The 20,330-nt window shown below is 43.0% G+C and overlaps 3 protein-coding genes across 5 annotated transcripts in view; 1 reads left to right on the top strand and 2 right to left on the bottom strand.

The window, feature by feature from the left end:
- The first annotated feature begins 28 nt into the window (after window positions 1–28).
- On the top strand, window positions 29–2,559 carry cfap107 (cilia and flagella associated protein 107). The gene is made up of 4 exons (XM_056405070.1): window positions 29–513; window positions 1,057–1,167; window positions 1,528–1,702; window positions 1,984–2,559. Exons 1-4 carry the CDS (start codon window positions 403–405, stop codon window positions 2,259–2,261), a joined length of 675 nt encoding a protein of 224 aa, XP_056261045.1. The 5' UTR covers window positions 29–402; the 3' UTR covers window positions 2,262–2,559.
- A 758-nt stretch (window positions 2,560–3,317) lies between these two features.
- klhdc7a (kelch domain containing 7A) lies at window positions 3,318–8,861 on the bottom strand. The gene has a single exon (XM_056394601.1). It carries the CDS (start codon window positions 6,342–6,344, stop codon window positions 4,056–4,058), a length of 2,289 nt encoding a protein of 762 aa, XP_056250576.1. The 5' UTR covers window positions 6,345–8,861; the 3' UTR covers window positions 3,318–4,055.
- Window positions 8,862–9,313: 452 nt separating this feature from the next.
- Window positions 9,314–20,330, bottom strand: part of igsf21a (immunoglobin superfamily, member 21a) — a 164,467-nt gene continuing 153,450 nt past the window's right edge. For all 3 annotated transcript variants that reach the window (XM_056394621.1, XM_056394614.1, XM_056394631.1), the window contains 3 exons: window positions 17,885–18,077; window positions 14,407–14,445; window positions 9,314–10,311 (listed from right to left, as the gene is read on the bottom strand). In XM_056394621.1, the coding sequence (XP_056250596.1) occupies window positions 10,235–10,311; window positions 14,407–14,445; window positions 17,885–18,077 (309 nt within the window). In that variant the 3' untranslated portion in view covers window positions 9,314–10,234. The remainder of the gene's footprint in view (window positions 10,312–14,406; window positions 14,446–17,884; window positions 18,078–20,330) is intronic.

Raw genomic sequence — 20,330 nt, 5'->3', positions numbered from 1 at the left:
CACAAGACAAAAAAACCCTCAAAAATCAATAAACAAAACCTGTTTTTTTTTTCCGAAAATGAAAAGTAGCCCTAAGACAAAGTCTGGAAACAATTTCTGGCACTATTTTAACAATATAGAGTATACTGCTAAGAGGTAAATGTCATGCCCTAGCCTTAAGGGATGTATTTCTTTTGAGCACAGATGTAAGACATCTCCCGTTTGCTTCCAGGATCCTCTGCTTGCCTTTCCTTTCAGTGTTTGCTGTATCCATGGAAACAGAGCTCTTCTATTTCCCATCCACTGCCTAAGCCATCGTGGGGCCAGGTGAATGCACCTACACGCTACGTGTTTGACGAGGTAACTGTGTTCTAACAGGGCTTCAGATTTCCCTGGTTAGGTGTGTTTGACACCAGGTGAAGTATGAACCAAACGGGGCTGCTGCAGGATAAATGGGCTCAAACCGGATGGAGGATAGAGAAGAAATATGGAAACAAAGTGCTTTTAGGCAACTGGGCAGAGGACAGACTTCAGGTAGGCATTTTGTGTGCTTATTGTCCATTTTACTTTTTATCCACTGTACAACAATATCACAAGACAGTGGGTCGTGAATAGGGGACAGACTGTTTTATGGCGACAGTATCAAAATAAGATGTTCTCATTTAAGCGTACAACTTCAATTGAAAGTTAGAACACAGAGTATCAGTGCCTTTTCATGCTGCAGATCAGAAACATAATGCCACACCAATGGCAGCCTGCCAAAGGTTTTGTAACACCTCAGTTGGTAGTCAAATCTATAGCAAAGTGATTAGGCAGCCTCCGTTCAGCTACATCAGCACAGCCTCCTGGTGGGAGAGGCTGAAGCTGGAGACTAATTGCATTGACGTAAGGTTCCGCCATGGGCTGCTGGTTCAGGATCAGGAGGAGAAATGACTTAAGAAATACTGTACAACAGTGCGGATCGATAGCGAAGTGTGAGCCTTGCTGATCCTTGCGCTGGGCTCATTGCTCAGGTCCCTGTATATTCCCCCCCTCCTCACTCCTCTTTGCAATGTCTGTTTACTCTGTCCGACACAGTTCACTCGGGAGCCAAAGACAGCCAACAGCACCAATCGTGTAGACTACCGGCCCCACTGGGATTTCGAGCCAGACGTCTCTGAGAGAGGATCTGCCCTGCTGAGAGCTGAGGTCAGCCTTTAACTGCTCATTCATGGCATTAACACCAATTGAATGCCTGTCACAACCCTGCAAGTCAGGGCTTTCTTCTCTAGATTGTGGCCACTTCTGCATAATGTTGAGGGCCAAGATAAAGGCCTGTGATAAAACTCTTTATGAAAGCAAGTTTCTGGTCAGACTCAGCAGTCATGTAAATGTGTAAAATCATCAGTCCTAGAGGGCACTTAAAGGCTAGTTAGAGCAATTTGCTGCTGTCACATGATGAGCCTCTTGAAGATTATTGTAAAAGAATGGGTCATGCCCTCTATATTTTAATCCTGTGAAGGCCAATGCATACAGGCTATGTTGAAACTAGTGCATATTGTCTTCCAGGGGCTTTCATCCAAGCAGCTATTTGCCCATTATGGCCTACCATCCTCTCATTACTTGGTCACGCAGTATGAAGAGAGCTACGGGCGTAAGCACACCAGTGCCTTGCCCACACTGCGACCCTGGCATCCAGACAGCTTGACATGGCAGCCTGAGAAGTCCGACCGGCCAATTTCTAGTAAGACCACAGTTTAAAGTGCCATGCCACCACCGCCTGAAGGTACAAATTATACACGGGAAATAATATATTAAACCATCCAGGAGCCACTGCTGAGTGCAGAGCAAACATACTTCAGCACATTTCATTTTGTATGGACAAAACACATCAGCAGTTGTGCTTATGAACAATTTAATCTGGGTGGCCTCAGATGCCTTTTATTGTTCCAAATCAGTCACCAGTGTAATTAATGGCTGCAGTAACATGGCAGTTAACTTTCTCTCCTCTGTGTTCCTTTCCAGCCTTTCCAACTAACTCAGTTGGCCTGCTGCAGACCACAAAGCGCCGTTTGGAAAAGCAGCAGTCACACCTCTCATCACCAACTGTATACAGGTCAGCATACCAGAGGCACCCACTTAGTGCCTTCTGCCAGAGCCGCTTTGCCAGGGCTTCACACATGCTCTCTAGCCACCTCCATGCAGCCAATCACAACAACAAGGACCTGGATCTGAGATGGCGCTCGCTGCTGCAAGTCCCAGATCATTCTTTCAGTCTATTTTCGCCATCACAACAGGCTTAGAGACGACAACGTGGCTCACATGCTGCTTGTTAATTTAGAAACTCCGTTAAAAGTGGCGCTGCTTTGTGCTTCCTCTTTTTTTATTAGTCGGTTGCAGGAAGAAATTTAACAGAGCAGACCATTTGGGAAATTAAAAGGAAATAAAAAAATTAAGCATGGTTCTCATTATGTTGCTGTGAGGAGTACTTTGGTTTACTGTGTGTTGTGTCGTGAGTATGTTTATATACATGAATATGCGTGTGTCTGTGTGCAAGACTAAGGAGAAAGGAGGGGGTTATGAATTATGTCCACCCTTCCAGAGAATAATTACATGCAAATTCTCTCTCTCTCTCTCTGCACACTTAATATCTGCAACTCAGAATGGCTTGTCAGTATTACCCTCGATACTCTGGGGAGAAAAAGAAAAGAAAAGAAAGAGTGAAAGAAAAAGAATAAAACAAGCGTTGATGCCAGAGCTGACCTGTGTTTTGAGGCAAACTGGAAGCCATGAGTCATCCAAGGCAGTGTCTGAGGGGACATGTCTAACTCCCATTCCATTAGGTGTTTAATTAGGAAGAATCAAAGATGCTTATGTTTGATGGTCAACCATCTGCATATGCCTCAATTTTTTCCTGCCTGCCTGCTGCCTTCCAGTGCAGCTGAAGCCCGCTGTTAGTTAGCTACATAGTGACTGTACTGTGCTGATGCTCGTGTGTCACATGACGCCTCAGTGCTGTGAAAAGTCTAAAGCTCAACATGTCTTACCCAGAGCACTGCTGCGTTTGCCTTCCGAGCCACATGATGGTGCTATAGCAGCACGTCACTCTCCTGACTCTGCTGTCAGTGAGTCTTTGAAGTCCTGAACTTTAACTGACAGTACAGTGAGAGACTCGGTTATAAATGAGCAAACAATGAGAGATTTAATATTTGTATCTCTCTCTTATGCATATTTCCACTGTTAATGTAATTTCTCAACACTTCAAAAATAAGAATATACACTTGGCTTAATCTCATTATTCACTAATTGTGGATTAATAAGCAATGAATGACAAATGCATACATTTCTTTGTTGTTTATTTATGTGGTGCGATGAACAAAGAATCTGCTCAGTGAAGATTAAAACAAACACACTTCTTCCGGGCCAGCAAAAGGAGAGCGACTACAAGTGTTGGGAGATTTTCAAAAGTTGTGATGAATGCTTGTGGAAGCTCACATATTTATATTGCATGACATACCCATTTACATCCTGTCATGTTTAAAGAGCAACTGTAGATAATTGCGTCGTATTCAGGCCACTGTGTAAGTTATATTTGTGCCCTACACAGTGGCGCACAGTGATAGATTATCACTGTATTGCCCAAATGTAATGTGTTAGAGTTGAATGCACTCATTTACTGTGAGACGTAGTTATGAATTATCACCACAGCTAAAGAGGTTAAGCATCTGGAATGATATAAAACTAACTTAATGGCAGGAAAGAGTGGCAAATCAAAGAAGCAAACAATTTACATGGCAGCACATCCTGCGTAAATCTAAGCAAACAGTAGTTTGACTACCATTAAGCGTCTAATACTTTACATGTACTGCCAGGGTCCGACATAAGAAACACACATTTCTTTGTGCAAATACCCAGTTCAAGAAAATGAATTATTTTAAGAAACAGAAGCTTTGTGAAAGGGTGACACCGTGGTTACAATTTTTCAATAACATTTGGGGCAAAACCCACTCAGTCAACAGGAAACGTGATGTAAAGCATGATTCAGGGTACACTCCATCACCACCTAATCTTATCATCAATGGAAAACTGAATCCTCGTTACACACTGGTCTGCCGAGGCTTCTTATCAGGGAGTGAAAGGACAAAGGGGAAAAGTATGCCCTTCGCCTCAGAGAGGACACTCAAATCCTCATCTGTGAAAGCGGGGGAGATCTCATCAGCCTCGAACCTCATGGTGAACTGGCGGCTGACACAATAAATTGTGTTGTCCATCGTGACACACTGGAAGGCAGGGCAGTGCAGGAGCCGTTTTGTGCTGCACTCGTACCACAGCCGGGCCACCGTATGGTAGCGGTATACGCTGACACCCAGCAGTGGGTTAACATCAAATCGATACAGAAATCTCCCCACAGCCATCATATCTGCCGTTCTGTCTTTGCTGCTTACTAACAGACTTGGCCTCCAGGTGTCGGTTTTGGGGCTGTAGCGCAGCAGCATATATCTAAGAGTTCCCCCGGAAACAAAAATCTCTCCATTGCACACCGTGACGTGATGTGCCACAGCAAATGTATCATCAGGCAGTGGAGCCACAAATGTCCATCTGTCCAGTCGTGGGTCGTAGCGCTCCACTGAGGAGAGGCACTCCCCTCCGATGGCGTAGATGTAGCCCTCCAGTGCTGCCAGTTTGCAGCAGGGTCTGGCTTCATTCATAGGACTGATCTCCTTCCAAATTGATGTCAGAGGATTGTAGCAAAACACTCGCTTTGAGGGTGTCATTTCTCTGTCTGTGCCTTGGCAGCCCACTGCCACAAATAAGTAGTTATCCATTGTGCACATGGCACAGGCTTTAGAGATGACCTCCTGAGGGATAAGGCAGAGTGTATGCCAGGAGTCTTTGTAGTCATCATAATAGTACACTGCACTGGATGTCTTCTTCTGCTCTGTCTCTGCTGTCCGCACTCCTGTGTTCCTCGCCCAGTCTTGAGGGTCCATGTCTGCCACCATGATGAACCTTCTCCCCCCTATTCTCTGCTTCTGGATTTGTTCCCGCTCGCCAGCCATTAGCCGCCCATAAAGGTTGGGGTCCCTGAGCACCTGGAGGTAGTTGTCTGACATGACCCCAAGGGCTGCTTGCTGCACAGACGTCTGGCCATATTTTTTGGCCAGGTACAGCGTCTCCAAACAGTTACCCAGATCGATCTTACTCTTCAAGCTTTCGATATCTGTGCCGTCAAGAGTTGTTGCCGGAAGGTGTAAAAATAGAGCTCCTGCTACAGTCTCTAGATCAGCCCCCTCCCTCAAATTAGGGCCTTCTGTAGAGGGACTGATCATGGGGCGAACAGACATGGACTCATTGCTGGTTGAGGCCAGAGAGTGAATCATTGGAGTTGAGGCTGTTGAAGTTACAAAAGGGATGGAAAGCTCAGACTGCTCTGCTGCAGACAGATAGCTCTCCTTGCGTAGGAGTGCGGGCTTTGCAGGGGGCCTCAGCTTGAGGCTTCCAAGCGAGGAGGGATCCTCAGCAGTACTTTGTGGTAAAACCAGATCGCGCATAATGATGGGGCTCAGAGAGGAAGGAGATTCTGTTAGCCTGCTGCCATGGTTTCCAAACTCCACTGGCTGTGGCTCAGAGTTCCTCTCATACTGACCCGGCGCAGTGTTTGAGTCTGTAATAGAGTGAGACGAAGACTCAACATAGTAATCATATATCTTTCCGCGCACAATCTGGTCTCCTGTTCCTTCCAGCACCACGTTAGCGTCCTCCACTTTGATCTCTGCCTTGGAGAGGAAGCTGGAGTAGGCTCCCTGGCGCTCCAAGTCCTGCCTCAACTCCCTGCCCACACCCACACTGCCCTCCAGCTTCTGCAAAAAGCAAGGGGAGCGGCGTCCCGTTGTACAGGCCATTCCACTCTCTGCTGGATCAGGAAGGTTCAAAGCAGATCCAAATGAAATATTACTGGTGGCAACCACTGGCTGCGTCTGATGAGTGAGTATCTCTCCTTCCATGCTGATATCTTGGTCACTATATGATAAACTAAATGCATCCTTTTCAGCTCGGTGTGGATGGGTTTCTGCCGGTGGTTCCTTGGTGCAGTCAGATGTCGGGTCATCAGTGGCTGAGTCTGTGCGCAAGGGTCTGGATTGCTCGCCCCCGTCATCGGTGTCATGTTGTGGTGAGCGCTGACATGGTAGCGTCGACTTGCAGTTTTGGCAGGTTGCATTTTGCGGCTCTTTGCTGTCTTTGACACAGGGCTGAATTTCCTGTGCGTCCCTGGAGCTGTAGAACCTGTAGGCCCAAGACACCAGCAGCACTGCAGCCGCAGAAATACTCAATTTCAACAGCAGCTGCATGTCGAACTGGACTCCCAAAAGATCTGCGATGGGCATAGCTGTAGCAGCGATGGTGGCGTCGATTGGTTGACTGATCCTATTGAATGTTATTGTCTGTGACGACCCAGCTTTTCATGGTAAAAGAGCTGCTGTGATCTGATGACTGCTCCTCTTTACCCGAAGGATCAAGTGTAAAATGATACCTCTAGAGGTACTATTTGCATCCCTAGCCCTGTAGAGGCGGGGCACTGGTCATGCACCACCTGTGGCAAATTCAATACCCATACACAGAATATGTAAATACTCATTAGATCAATATTTGGTTATGCAATTTTCTGACACACCCGTGCTTTTTCCCATCACTATCAAAATGTCATCTAAGAACTCTGGAACTAACTCTTTTGCTGTGATGGGCATTGTGTTTTTACGTGAACAGGAGTGGTTCGGGTCATACTTTATAATGCCAATTTGTGAAAATGTCCATAAAAACATTATGATAGAACATGCTCCTTAACTTGCTCAAACACACGGCTCGAGCTGCAGGAGGAAACATGGTTTGAATAAGGGGTGGGGAGAGATCATAGATGACATTTATCAAATACTTAATAAACAGGATACATCTGTTTGCACAGCCATGCCACAGATCAAAGGTCCATTTTTCTGTGCCAGTGCAGATGCTTAAATTACCCTCACTAAAAAGAAGCTGAAGATTGCTCTCAGACAACAAAATGGCACTTGGCATTGTAAACACATATTACTGCAAATAATACAAAAGCACCTGATGAGTGCCAGATGGAAAGAGTGTCATAAGAAAAAAAAAACCTGTCATTCATTTTCATACACTATACCAGGATGCAAACATACATCTCTGTCACATGGGAGACGTGTCATTTGGTTGCCACTGTCAGGCTGTCATTTGTGTTGCTGATAACACACTGTGTGGTCAACAACAGACCAGTGTTTATTTTAACAGCACTCTGCGGAGCTGTTTGAAAGTGCATCACGTGGAGAGGCACACAGAGAGGGTGTGTCAGGTGTCCTAGCTGACATGGGCACTGTTTGGTCATCTGATAGCTGAGCCCGTAGACCACATAAAAGAAACCGGATTCTGCGAGCGTGGTTGACTCCTGAATAATTCACAGATGGGACACAGAGGCAGCTTCTTATCCTCACCGTTAGCGCCAAGCTCAGGTGAACTATTCAGAACACTGCTGAGAAGAAAAAAAAAGCATGATTGACAGCCATGTGCATTGTTGTGGAGAGGCACTTTCACCTCTTGTTGCTTGTGCCATCCATGATAGGCATGCAACATGTGACTGAACAAGAAAAGATGGCACAACAGGTATTTTTTCTTTTTTTCCGATAAGTCCTGTGGAGATGGCTGAGCAAACGTGGTCAGTTCAACACAAAACAAATAAAGCTTAATAGTTTGTGACCATCACATTTCAGTCATCAATTCTGTTATCAAAAATAATAATAACAAAAATAATAACCGATAAAGCTGCAGTGGCTTAAACTTCATCCAGCCTCCAGTGACTTATAAGGAGCAGAACAACAGAACGATTTCTTCATGTGTGAATGAAAGGTGCATACAAAAGCTTGCTCTTGTGTTCACGTTCATGTCCCTATAATTTAGGACAATCACTACTGAGGGAAACAAGTGACTGTTTCACATTCAGGAGTTTGAACTAATGCTGAATTTTAAGTTACATTAAGTGTTCATACATACTATTAAGTCAATGGCATTTATAATACACACACACACACAGACACACACACAGACACACAGCTATGATACACTTCTTCTAATGTTACGATGATTAAGTCATATAAAGACAATTTTATACATTCTCTAATGCTTTCAGAAATGCAGATGGGCCCGCTCTTCCTCCCCTGAATGCGAAGTGAGTGATAAAAGCAAAAAAAAAAAAAAGCATAAAAGTGCCTCTTGAATCCAAATTAAAATGCTAGCTGAGTTAATGCTATACAGTGGGTGGACAAGGATTTGCGCCCTTTTGCTTCCCTTCACTGGTAAAAAAAAAAAAAAAGAAGAAAAAAATTAATTCACAGCACATAGGACTGTCTGTTAATAATGTTTGTGCTATGCAGCTCTCATCGCTGGAATATGGATTGTACTTTGGCAAGGTGAGCCGATATCCCAAACGAGTAGGTCTATCCTTTCTATTCACCTAAGCTTTCAAAAATCTCTGCTCTTACCTCCCACCTGGTTTAAACCTTAATCCCTTAATACATGTTGCGTCCTTAGAATAGCTTAAATTGCAATTCTTGTGAAGTCCAAAAAACGCAGGATTACTTTGCATTAAGCAACTCTTCACCGTGTATGTGTGAGACAGAGTACAAACTGCAAAGGGTTAACGGCAATGTCAGAATCTCCTTCAGAAGTCACGATGGGGTCAATACAATCAGAAATATCTGAAGCAGAGTAATTATTGGAACTTGGCTGTAGTCGAGGACGAATGAAAACAAGTCTGTCTTCTTGGCATTGGCAGGCCTGTCTTTCAAAGTTCCCTGATACGGTGAGATTCTCATCAAATTAACAGTCCCTGCAACAATCTAGACGCACAGGTGTGTGCAGTATCAGATACTGTATATGACCTGCACCGAGCATTAACGGATGAGACAGATGGAAGATGCAGATCTACGGCTGAACACGTCAAACACATGTGTTTTAAGTAAAGTCAAGGCTTGTGAGTTTCATCATCTCTCCATTTTAATACAGGTGAAATGAAACAAATGCAACAACCCTGTTTACACACGCTGCCTCAGGTGAGCACCTCCCTGTAAATGGCGGCTAAAATGATCCTACAAGTACTGTAAATGCGTGGGGTAAGAGTTACGTATCGTACACAATGTAGGTCACTTAAAATAGTATGTCACAAGTAAATAACTGGATTACAGGCCAGTGACAATGAGTTGCACTGCTGTCAATTGCAACACACCAAAAGGAGAAATAATCTTCAAACGTCACATGCACCACAACCCCAAAACAGCAGACATATGTTAGATCTTTTTTTTTTTTTCTTTTTTTTTTTTTTTAATTCTGGCCTTGGAGACCTGCCATATAGATATAAAAAGCCCAAATGAGAAACAGAAAGTCTGTTAATGATTCCGTCCTTTCAGCCACAAATTATCTCAGAACAGTGTTGAATGAAAGTACAAACAAAGGTGGATGAGCATAAACTCCAGCTATCTCAGCAACCGTTCCTCACCATATCCCATATAACCTCTTTAATTATTTTCAATATTTACACTGATGTACACAAAATACACTCAAAAAGGAGATTTTTTTTTTTCTAGTTTTCTCTCTGCGTTTAAATCCTCTTGTACATTCCGAGCCATCAGGGAAAAAAAAGGGAAAACCTGTATATTAATAAAAAAAGAATGTTCTCTTGGAGCATCTGTGTTTATTCCCCCGTGGTTTTATCAGCATGTTCCTATTCAGGTGCATCCCAGGACACGTAACAGACGGGTGCGGTTGATATGGTGGCGCAGCCTAAGCCAGTTCCACTTTTCACATTTCAGTCAACACCAATGACATTTTGACTCCAAATAAAATCCAAATGCTTTTTTCTTTTCTGTTTCAAATCAACTGATTTTATTGATCAACAGGCAGACGTGGGACAAGAAACAAAAAAAAGGTGTAACTGGGCGGGGCTATATAGGAGGTGGTAACTGTCATGTTCATCACGTTGTTCTTTTTGATATCATTATCTTGGTTATTATTTTGTTACAAAAACAGTGGAGCGCCATCCCGTGATGGCGCTGTTTCCTGATCGACTGACGCATGGAGGGTCTTGTTGATGACTGGAGAAGGCTTGCAGGATTGTGGAAAGTGTGTGTTTGTGTGTGTTTCTGTGTGCATGTGTGGATTATGTGGATGTTGCGTAAGAAGGGCAAGTGTGCGAGAGTGTCTTGGATGAGCGGTTTCACGTCAGTTCCACTGTCACTGTGAGGACAAATGCCATCCACGTCAGTCCGAGCACGTCCGTGCGGGAGGCTCCATCTACAAACACACAAAGAAACCGTCGGTCAGATGGACACGTTCCCTCAGTCTTCTATTTATCGTATCAGCAGCATCATTTCTAAATCAGTGTTGTGATGCATGAATCCCATTTTTCATAAACTCGTAATGCAATGAATGCGATTTAGTGAAATAACCTGATATCATAATTTCATTGGTTGCTGTAACGTATCCCACAATGCCTCTGTTTACTCCTGAATGAGCATTATGATATTTTGCTCAAACTAGTGCTCGTCATGGCCGAATAATAATATTGTATTGTTACATAATTTTGGTATTTGTCAACAACAAAGAAATAAAATAATAAAAAAACGTACAACATAAATATAGTCAGACCTCTTACTAATGATCTACACTATAGTATCTTTCAATGTGACAGACTTTAACTGTACTTGTAACATACAAGTGACTTATAATAGTGAGTGTATTTAACCTCAATGTATCAATGTATCTATTCAAACTGTGTGGTAAGTTGTTCCAGTGTTGTTTCTTGAACCACAAGTGTGGTGATTTGATGGCAGTCCTGCTCTGAGAGGATAATGGTCGCGACACAACCGTTCTTTTTATACAGTACATTAATTTAATTAATGGGAAATATGCTCTGTGGGGTTCTTTGAAGTGCACAATGATGATATACAGCGAAGTGCTACCACTACACCAGCAACTCCAGCCAAGCCCCTACATGCATTTTGGTGCAGTTTAGTTCATTGTTTCCACATATTTGAAGAATCTTCAGATATAAAAATGGAGCGATGAGGAGTGAAACCCTGCTTCTTTCTCTTTTTTAATGTTTTGAACTTGTTGTGCTGAGGCCCACAGCAGGGATACTAGATTATAGAGGAGAGATCAGCAGAGACACCAGCTTTCTGCTGCTATTGTTTCCTGTTACTCTCTCTTGGATATGTTACAGAGAGGACTGTGGAAGTGGAGCTGCCGTGGGAGGAAAGCTGTGACTGACTGTGGGTGTGGCTTTGCTGACATAACCAACAGTTAGTCTAGATTGTGCCAACACTGTGGCTATACCAACAATCACAATCACAATTTGAGCCTGACCGCATTGGGGTGTGGCTGGACTCATTAGATTCAAAATTTGATCTGGCAGTGGTTAGAGCTGTCAGGTGATGCAGTCCAATGAGTCTGGATGATACAACGTTTCCTGCACGCTGAGAAAAGTTGGTTCTGTTATTATGAGTTGGATCATGAATAAAATATTCATGTTTGCCAGGGCTGTTTAAATTAAACTATCAGGGTTTCACGCAACTCCCATAAATGTAAGTCTCCACAGAACAATATAATCTGACATTTTATATAACATATTACATATTCCAATTCTGTTCGTGAAAGTCATACAACCTTAGATAACAAGTGGATCTTCTCAATAAGTACTTCATTTCATTCTGTAATGGGCTCATCCAACCATAAGATCATCGTCTGAGGTCCCCTTCCAGTCTGCAATCATAGATGCAAGTCGCCCAGCCATCTGTTTGCCTGTTTTTGGCTCAGACCTCAATGCATTTCTGCCAACCTGATTTTTTTTTTTTTTTTTTTTTTAGACTACTGGGACTGATTTCTGAGGCAACATGCTCTTTTTAATAAAGGATGACTCTGCCTCAGGTGTGTTGGACCTAAAATGCCAGATGAAAACACAAGGCTTTCTTTTTGTATGTGTCTACATGACTACAGAGACGCTTTAAGACAAGTTTGCTGTCTTTATTAAATTTACATTTTTTTTTTTTTTTTTTTGCTGTGGCCAGTAACAGCTGTTGTACTCCTACCAACCTGGTTCCCGTCTCTGATCTGACCTCTGTTCTGAAAGACGATTTAAATGAGAATTCTGCATAGCACTGTGCAAAATGACAGCTCGACCATGTCTGCCAAAATATTAAAAAAAAAAAAAAAAAAAAAATGTTGAAAATGCAGTTTACTTGATTATTTGCTCTTTTGGTTTTGTCATTTTTGACTCAATGAATGCATTACATCCGTCGGGACGTTTTTTTAGTTGTAATGAATTTTGCTTTGTGATTGCACAACCGTGTCTCAGCCAAGATGATGCGCTTCCCACAATGAGATGACAAACCCCAAACTTTTGACACTACCACCAGCTCAGGCCGACAGGTAGAGTATAATGTGGCAGAAAACTTGTCACATATTTGTCCTCAATTTCACTCATCTGAAATTCAGTTCATTGCCATACAGTGCAGCTTGACAAGTTGTCTGTGAGATTGGAAATCTGACAAAGATGAATGAAGATAACTCCTCACTGGGAAGCGTAGTTTTCTGACTGACTGACGGGGGTGGTCTTTCCCATTCGCACCGAACGAGAAGTCGGGTACTAACCCATTAAGCGAAGGGGCACGTGTGTGTGTGTGGTGACCTGTTGGGGCCGTGTTGTACACCAATTTGACTTGCATGCAAGGCATGTCAGCGCATCCATGCTGACCTGATTCTGTCCTTGCTGTGACACACCTGCTCCTGCACTTACCATAGCATTTGCATATTCAGTTTTGCATCCCTAAGATACGACTAGCTGGGGTGAGAATGGTAGAGGAAGAGAGGGAAGAGGAGAGAAAAATCCAAGAGCGATAAGGATGAGAGACCAATACATTGAGAGGGGGAGAGAGAGGACGAGGGACAAAAAAATTTGGGGTGGGGGGGGACACACCAATGTCAGACTACAAGACTGTTTAAATCTCCTCTGACTAGGCCAGTTCAGCTTAAAGACAGCTCGGCTCGCCATCTGCTTGGAAAGCTGTTCTCACTGTACGCTGGGACAAACATGGGCGTCACACATAGGCACTAGGGATTATACACCATGCAATTATACCATTCCAATACATTTTCCAGTTCATCAACAACAACCCACTGCAAAAAAACTATTAGAATACAGGTGTTTTATTGCCTCACGGTACAGAAGTTACAATCTACATTTAGTGCACATCACTAACATGGAGGAGTCTTTCACTAATAACTATTAACCGCACATTTTTGTGGATTGATCTCGACATGCTGCTACATTATAGCACTTCATAGAGCCAGCAGGCTTGCTTATATGAACTAATCTACATGAGCTATTAATGTGTCTCCTCTTATGGTTAATAGCATCCTATAGATCCTATTTCCATAGGATCCCACTCTGATTTCAGACTATGTGAGTCTTGGACCAGTTCATACACCAGAAGCCCATTTAACAAGATTCCAGACACTGGCTGTTTACCCAGAATTGAATCTTTTTTTGCAGAATAATCTACACTGATCATAAAGCTTGAGTGCCTGAAAGTCTGCATCAAAATCAGAGATTGTGAGCCAGGCTGAAGAGGAAAACAGGAAATATAAATGTGATGGAAGGGGGACAGACAGAATAAATGAGAGCGAGGGAAATAAGGTGGTGGCAAAAAAAGGGAAAGAGCTACCAGAAATGGATGAAACGGGGAGAGAGGTTGGCACTGGGAGACGGAAAGTAAGTATGAAAAGTCAGAGAGGAGGGAAAGAGAAAATAGACAGAAAGATTGAAGTACAAAGAGAGAGGGAGTGGCAGAAAAAAGGGAGAGATGGAAAGGTTGTTGTCACAGCCCTGCGGCTTCTCCTGACAATTCCTCATCTTTACATATGATAATCTCAGAAGCCGCAAATGAGCCACCACTGCACATATAAAACACCAATAATCTCGCACTCAACCAGAAGTGACAGGCTCCGTTAGTCACCGGGAGAGGCTTGTTGCTCGCTGCTACTGAACATCGGCAAAGATGAATCCTGACTGAATCACTCTCTCACGCAGTCTATCTGGGGCAACGCATTCAGGACAGAATGAGAAACATCCACCTGTCAATACGTTGAATGTTAAAACCGCAGGCCCTCCCCCCCTCCCAAAAAAAAAGAGTTTGCCTCTCTGATCAGTGCCAGGTTTCTGCACAAATTCTCTAACTGAACAGACTGCAGTGTCACATTTTGTTCTCATATTACATACAGCGTCTCTGGAAATGTGATGATCGAGTGATACAGCAGGAATCATGAGATGCATTGTAATGAACACACGCACACACACACAAATTTGTATATTTCTGTGGCAGAAATACTTACTGTTCTGATTCTGTGTGTTTTTCATCATGCTTGGATTTTCTGTTGGAAAAAAGAGTGAGACGATCAATCAGTGTACTTGTTACTGAGAGAGTGAACGACTCACTGAAGGAAGGAATTAATGAGAAGATAAAGAGCCTGAAAAGGAGAAAGAAAGACAGAGAGAAAGAGAAAAATTGTAATCTCTGACAGAGGTTATGGCTTTCTAATGAAGCTGAACTCCAAAGTTCCTGAAGCACACGCTAAATGGCACATCCCCAGTGAGAAAGAGTGGGCCTGCTAATGGAAGTGGGAACACAGAGCGCTGCACCAGAACAGCCGGGACACTTTTTAGCAACAGTGAGACCGGGCAGCTACAGCAGCAGTGGCCAGACAAATGTGAGGAAAGGTGTTTGGAGAGAAAACTGACTACACCTTTAATAAGTTGTGGCGATGTCTACGCTGCACAATACACTCTAACAATGTATTTCCACAGTTCTCAGGAGGCATAAAGTAATTGCAATAGAAGAAGCAGGCGAGCTTGCAGGAGAATTAGCAGAACCCCTGAATTCCACTTTGTGAGCTATTTTTGGATGGTAGACTTGACATATGAAAAGGTGGAAGCTACATATGCAGCACAGTGTGAAACTTGCCGGTCCCTCTGGTCTCACTGCAACCATTACCATAGCAGCTCCTCGGAGAACACAGAGAAATTAGTGTGTGCACTTTGCATATGCACACTTGTGTCTGCCTGCCCTTGGAAATTTGCATAAGCATACATATCTTTTGTTGTTTCTGCATGTGTGTGCAGTTTGGGTGTCTGCCTGTGTGTGTCACTGCCCGGCTCCTCAGTGCTGACTCACTTCGCAGTAATCTCAGAGGGTATTATCACTGAGGGTGGCTAAAGATGTACATCATCAAGACGTGAGCGCTGCTCGTCGACAGTGTGTCTCTATACCAAGCTGTCATTATACTCTATTATTCCTGATGATGTATATTGAAGACTTTGCCAAGTGAGCAGAGCCCCCAAATACTTCTATCTCCTCGCCCTCGGCAGAGAGAGAAGTGTCTCATCTCAAGGCCACAGGGGACGGTGCCAAGGTCACTTAATCACCATTTACTTCCCCTAAGCGTGAGTGGAAGCAATCTACAAGGAGACAAGCAGACAGATGGGCCATAGTAGGCACGTAGCCGATGACACCTGAGGGTGCATCAGGGTGTTAAATAGACATTAGTGCTCTTCCTACCAAAACGCCTCCCAAGGTAACGCCTCCCTAAAGTGGCACTTTCCCCTTAAAGTGGCTTCTTATTAGACCCGCCCAGTACTTTGTACATTTGTGACATACTTTATTAAATCCTGTTCACAGAAGTGTTTCAGGCAGGAGGATTTAAAAAAAAAAAAAAGAAAAGAAAAGAAAAGATGGATACAATATCCTTTGTTTCAGAGTCGATGAAGTATGAAAATGGTGTCGACCTGATTTACGTTAATAGGGCGCTCCAGGGCTGAAGTGCATACGTGTGCACACCACACATATTTCTGCATTTATATAAAAAAAAAAAAAAATTCTCTCTTGCGTGACTTGACTTCTGTAGGGTGTAAGTGTCAAGTGTCTCTTTAGACAAGGAATGTGTACCACTGCTGGCTTTGTCTATCTATAGTAATGTCCTCTGGGCTTTCAGACATAGTTCTCTGTCAGGTGAATGTTCCGTTATTACTCTATTCAAACATGACAGAGCCATTATGGATAGAGCTGCAACGCTTGTACAATATTTTAGATCTGGTATGCAGGAAGGATTGGTAGCACTGCTGAGGGACAATGGTGGAAAATTATAACATCAAGGAAGAAGTGTTCTGTTCTCTCACAGTCTGCATCAATTATGGATTTTAAAACTTATTTTGTACTCAATCAAAGACCACTGCGAGTGCAGAGAGAGGCTCACCCCCCCCCCCCGCTTATTACTAGTGGATCCTCTAATTCAGGGCTTCCCAACCTGGTGGCCCGCGAAGGTATTGCAAGTGGGCCGACAAATCATTTGCGAAACAGTCCACCTTTGGTGAAAAGACGTAATTAAAAAAAATATAAATAAAAATAAATAATCTGTATATGTATAATAAAAATGAAAGGACCTTTAAAAACATAAAAAATGAAGAACTCCTTTCATTGTTTTTTTTTTCTTTACTCATATTAAGGTCTATCACTGTGATAAGCCAATGACAAGAACTTATACTTGTGTGCTATCTCAGTCTGATTGTGTGGCTAAACAATTATATCCATGGCAAAAACTGGAGCATTAAAATAGACAGCTGGTTAGCAACAAGATTAAAAGGAAAGAGAGTCAAGAAACAGATGGTGAATCGACAAAACAACAAAAAAGAAAAATTGAGCCTCCCTTGCTTTCAGATCAATCCTGAATGTTCGATCGTTAGCATTAAAGTAAAAAAAAGCTCTAAGAAGGCATTATTTGGCCTCCGTATTATTATGGATGTGGGCAGCTGACATTTTCAAACAGATTTTCAAGCTGAAAAAGGTTGGGAACCACTAATCTTATGTTCTTCAATCTCATAATTCATTAGATAGAGACAAGACACATATTTATACAAATAATTTCTGCATATTTAACAGTGTGTGTGCTGTAGCCTCTCGGTCAATGCAAAATCATTTACATCAGACTGAAGTCGTGTTGGAAGTGATTGCCACTGTGACTTTTATGGAGAAGCGGCCAACACCAATTTAACTGTAGCACTACTCATTTAATTAAAACACCCTTCACCGATAGAGATCTCTGAAGAAGCCCAGAACAGCAGATCCCAGTTCTTCCACGAGTGTCCAGGGTAAACAGATCCAGAGGAGCAGCACACACAGACATAACAGAGCCTGTAAGCAATCCAGCTCCCACATCAACACCAGTAAATGAACACCTTCCAGGTTCCAGTGAACATGTTACTTTGGTTTGGCCATTGAACAAAGTGCTTTTCTAACACTGTCAACAACAAAGGTCCTTTGATTCCATCATGGGCCTTTGATGCCTCCGCTGGCGGTTGGTGTTTAAGTGAGAGAGCACAAGACGTGCCATTGATGGAATAGTCACTGAATCCCTTGCGAGAGAATAGTTATCCTCACTAAGTGCAGCCTTAAAAGGAATGTGTTGTTGAGCCAATTAGAGATACAATCTCTTATTAATCACACACTTAGCTGCATTAATGATTCATACCTAAAAGCGGTCACATAAATCTCTTAAGTATTTTCCAGAGATACTGTAGATACATGAAATGAATTTTGTAGAATTATATAATTTTCTGTGACATTTAACTGTGTAATTGTATAAGTGTTTCAGATAATTCTTGCGGAGCCAAGTTGAACAGTCAAAAAAAAAAAAATGTTTCATATTCATCATCTTCTAAATAATTAATCAAACTTGAATCCAATTTCAGTTTAACTGCAAGTGTAGTGGCCACTCCAGAACGGGGCGATGAGCATGTCGGGGAGCTGAGCGTACATACCGAAGACTATGAGGCGAGTGTGCGTATCCGTGGAACCCAGAGGATTCTGGGCCGTGCAGCGATACATGGAGCCGTTGAGCTCGGCGGGCACTCTCTCCAGAATCAGCTCCTTCCCCTCTCGCTCGGTGCTGCCATCTAGCAGGCGGCCCCCCACCCGCGTCCAGGTGAAAAGAGGCTCTGGGAACACCTCATTCTATCAACACCCAGCGCCGAGATGGGATGGAGAGGAAAAAGAAAAAGAAAGGAGGGGGGGGGGAGGAGAAAGAGGGAAAGTGGGGGTGAGAAAGAGAGTGGTGCAGAGACAGTCTGTGAGTCTCAGCCAAGAGATTAAGAGCAAAGGATACATGAATAATACAAGCTCCAATTTTTTCCCCTAATGCAACAGCAAGTTAACAACATGCATTAATAATCAACACTTCACTTTACAACAGTTTCCCCCCCCCCTCACATTTTTGAGCCCTCCAGAGAGCAATCCCCTCATTTCCAATTTAAAAATATAACCATCCATGAAGCAGCATTTCATTCATACCAGTGGGTTGACATGTTCATAGATAATACGAGGACACAATAAGAGGACGAATCCCTTGTACGATTCCCCCTCTGAGCTACAAGGTTTTGCTTCTTCCTCCATGCACCGCAATCCTTCCTTGAAACACACACTGCACCACATACACATATGCAGTCTACAGGCACACACACACAGTTTATCTCCTCCGCCATCCATTTGATATACTTCTGGAATAAAATCCCCTGGAATACAATTCAGCAGAGCAAGGCTTTCAGTGCAAAAAAAGGGGTTTGCAGCACTCTAGCCTCATGTCAAAGGAGAGAGCATGTGTCATTGGGACATCAGAGGTACTTGACACGACAAGATAGAGGGATTTATCTATTCGCAAAGAAATGAGTAATTTGAGATCGGAGGTCTGACCTCATCTTTTGTGACAAACACAGTAAAGAATACACTTGGAGTAAAATCAAGGTCCTCCATGTGCTGTAACTATTGTAAAAGTTTACTTCTCATTTTGGTTCAGTTTGGTTCACTCAACTTGGTTGCAGAGGTGAGTGAGCTCAGAGATAGCTTGTTTATTTGAGTGAGGTGAATCAAATCAGAGCCAAAAAATTCACCTGGTGTAACTTCAGCCAAAATACTGTTCATAACAGTTTATAGTCCATGAAGGAAGAGCTGAATAAAAATCAGTCCACACCTCGGTTTACCCTTGCTTCATGGTTTTTCAAACACAGGGGACTGCTCACTGTCAACATCCCTCCCCACTGACTCAAAACTGCACATTTTGTTCAAATGATATCATTATCATATGCAAACAAACCAAACACTTCAGAGTTCAGATAACACATGCTTGGCATGAGAGTGCCCTTAACAGCTTGAAGTGACCCACTGAAATAGTTTGATAAAGTGAAAGTCATTAATGTTCTAGCTTGTAACTGTGATGAAGCTGCTGTGAATTGTGCTGTGAAATCTTTTTTACATAAATGTTACCGTTACTGAATGAGTTCTCCAGCCTCTGTGTTTAAATCATGACAGAGGTTAAATTAGTTAGTAGATTGGGACGGGCTCATGGGAAAAGGTCACATTAAGATTAAAAAACAAAAAAACAAACAAACACTAAAAGGGTTTAAGTGAGACCTTCCTGTCACACAGCCCCAAGAGCCTTTGAAGTCCAAATTAAAGAGATCTGTGCACTGTGCCGCTGAAACCATCATTGCCCAATTTAATCTCATACATAAGGCAACTAAAAAAGGGAATACAAAATACAATCCAAACTGTAGGATGATTGTCCTTAATAAATTCCTCAGACAATAAACCAGGAGGGGAAACTGGCATCTTATTGTATCAGAAAGGCGGGAGGCAAAATTATCAGTCTTGACACACAATCTTATCTACTTGTGAAACCCTAAAGCCCAGGCCCAGTGAAGGATAAGGGAAATTTACTTTCTGATCAATCTCCACTGATGCCTGTGCTCCCGAAGGCTCCGTCTGGCTGTGTGCCACACTCAAGCCTGTTTATAAAAACCAGTCTTTACACTGTTCAAAGAAAACCTTAAAAAAAAAAAAAAAAAGCAACTCAAGGTCATTGGAGCAGACATGGACACATGGCAGTATCTGTGCAGTTTGGTGCACAGATACTGCACACATTCATTTTACATGGAAATATTTCGAATATAAAATCAAATAACAAATCTGACTCATGACAGAGATTCCTGAAGCAGTGACCAAGAAAAACACAGGTGATTCCTGCTATGGGCCATTAGCATGTCGCTATATCAGGATTAGTCCTATCCTCTCCACCTGACTGGCTCCAGCTGCCTGGCTTCAATGTGTCATCCCTGTCAAACAGATCAGGACTGTCCACAGGCAGTTCACTCTGGGGATACGGCTGTTTTTTGTCAGGGGATGACAGTGACACAAAGACAATATTTTTTGCTG

This window comes from Seriola aureovittata, chromosome 2, assembly GCF_021018895.1.
Source record: "Seriola aureovittata isolate HTS-2021-v1 ecotype China chromosome 2, ASM2101889v1, whole genome shotgun sequence".
In the NCBI taxonomy this organism is placed as follows: domain Eukaryota; kingdom Metazoa; phylum Chordata; class Actinopteri; order Carangiformes; family Carangidae; genus Seriola; species Seriola aureovittata.
The sequence above is the reverse complement of the archived record's forward strand: the minus strand, read 5'-3'. Positions and strand labels throughout refer to the sequence as shown.

Coding starts and splice junctions, on each gene's coding strand:
- cfap107 (XM_056405070.1), top strand. CDS start 403: ATGAACCAAACGGGGCTGCTGCAGGATAAATGGGCTCAAACCGGATGG. Junction 514..1,056: donor GGGCAGAGGACAGACTTCAG/GTAGGCATTTTG, acceptor TGTCCGACACAG/TTCACTCGGGAGCCAAAGAC. Junction 1,168..1,527: donor CTGCCCTGCTGAGAGCTGAG/GTCAGCCTTTAA, acceptor ATTGTCTTCCAG/GGGCTTTCATCCAAGCAGCT.
- klhdc7a (XM_056394601.1), bottom strand. CDS start 6,344: ATGCCCATCGCAGATCTTTTGGGAGTCCAGTTCGACATGCAGCTGCTG.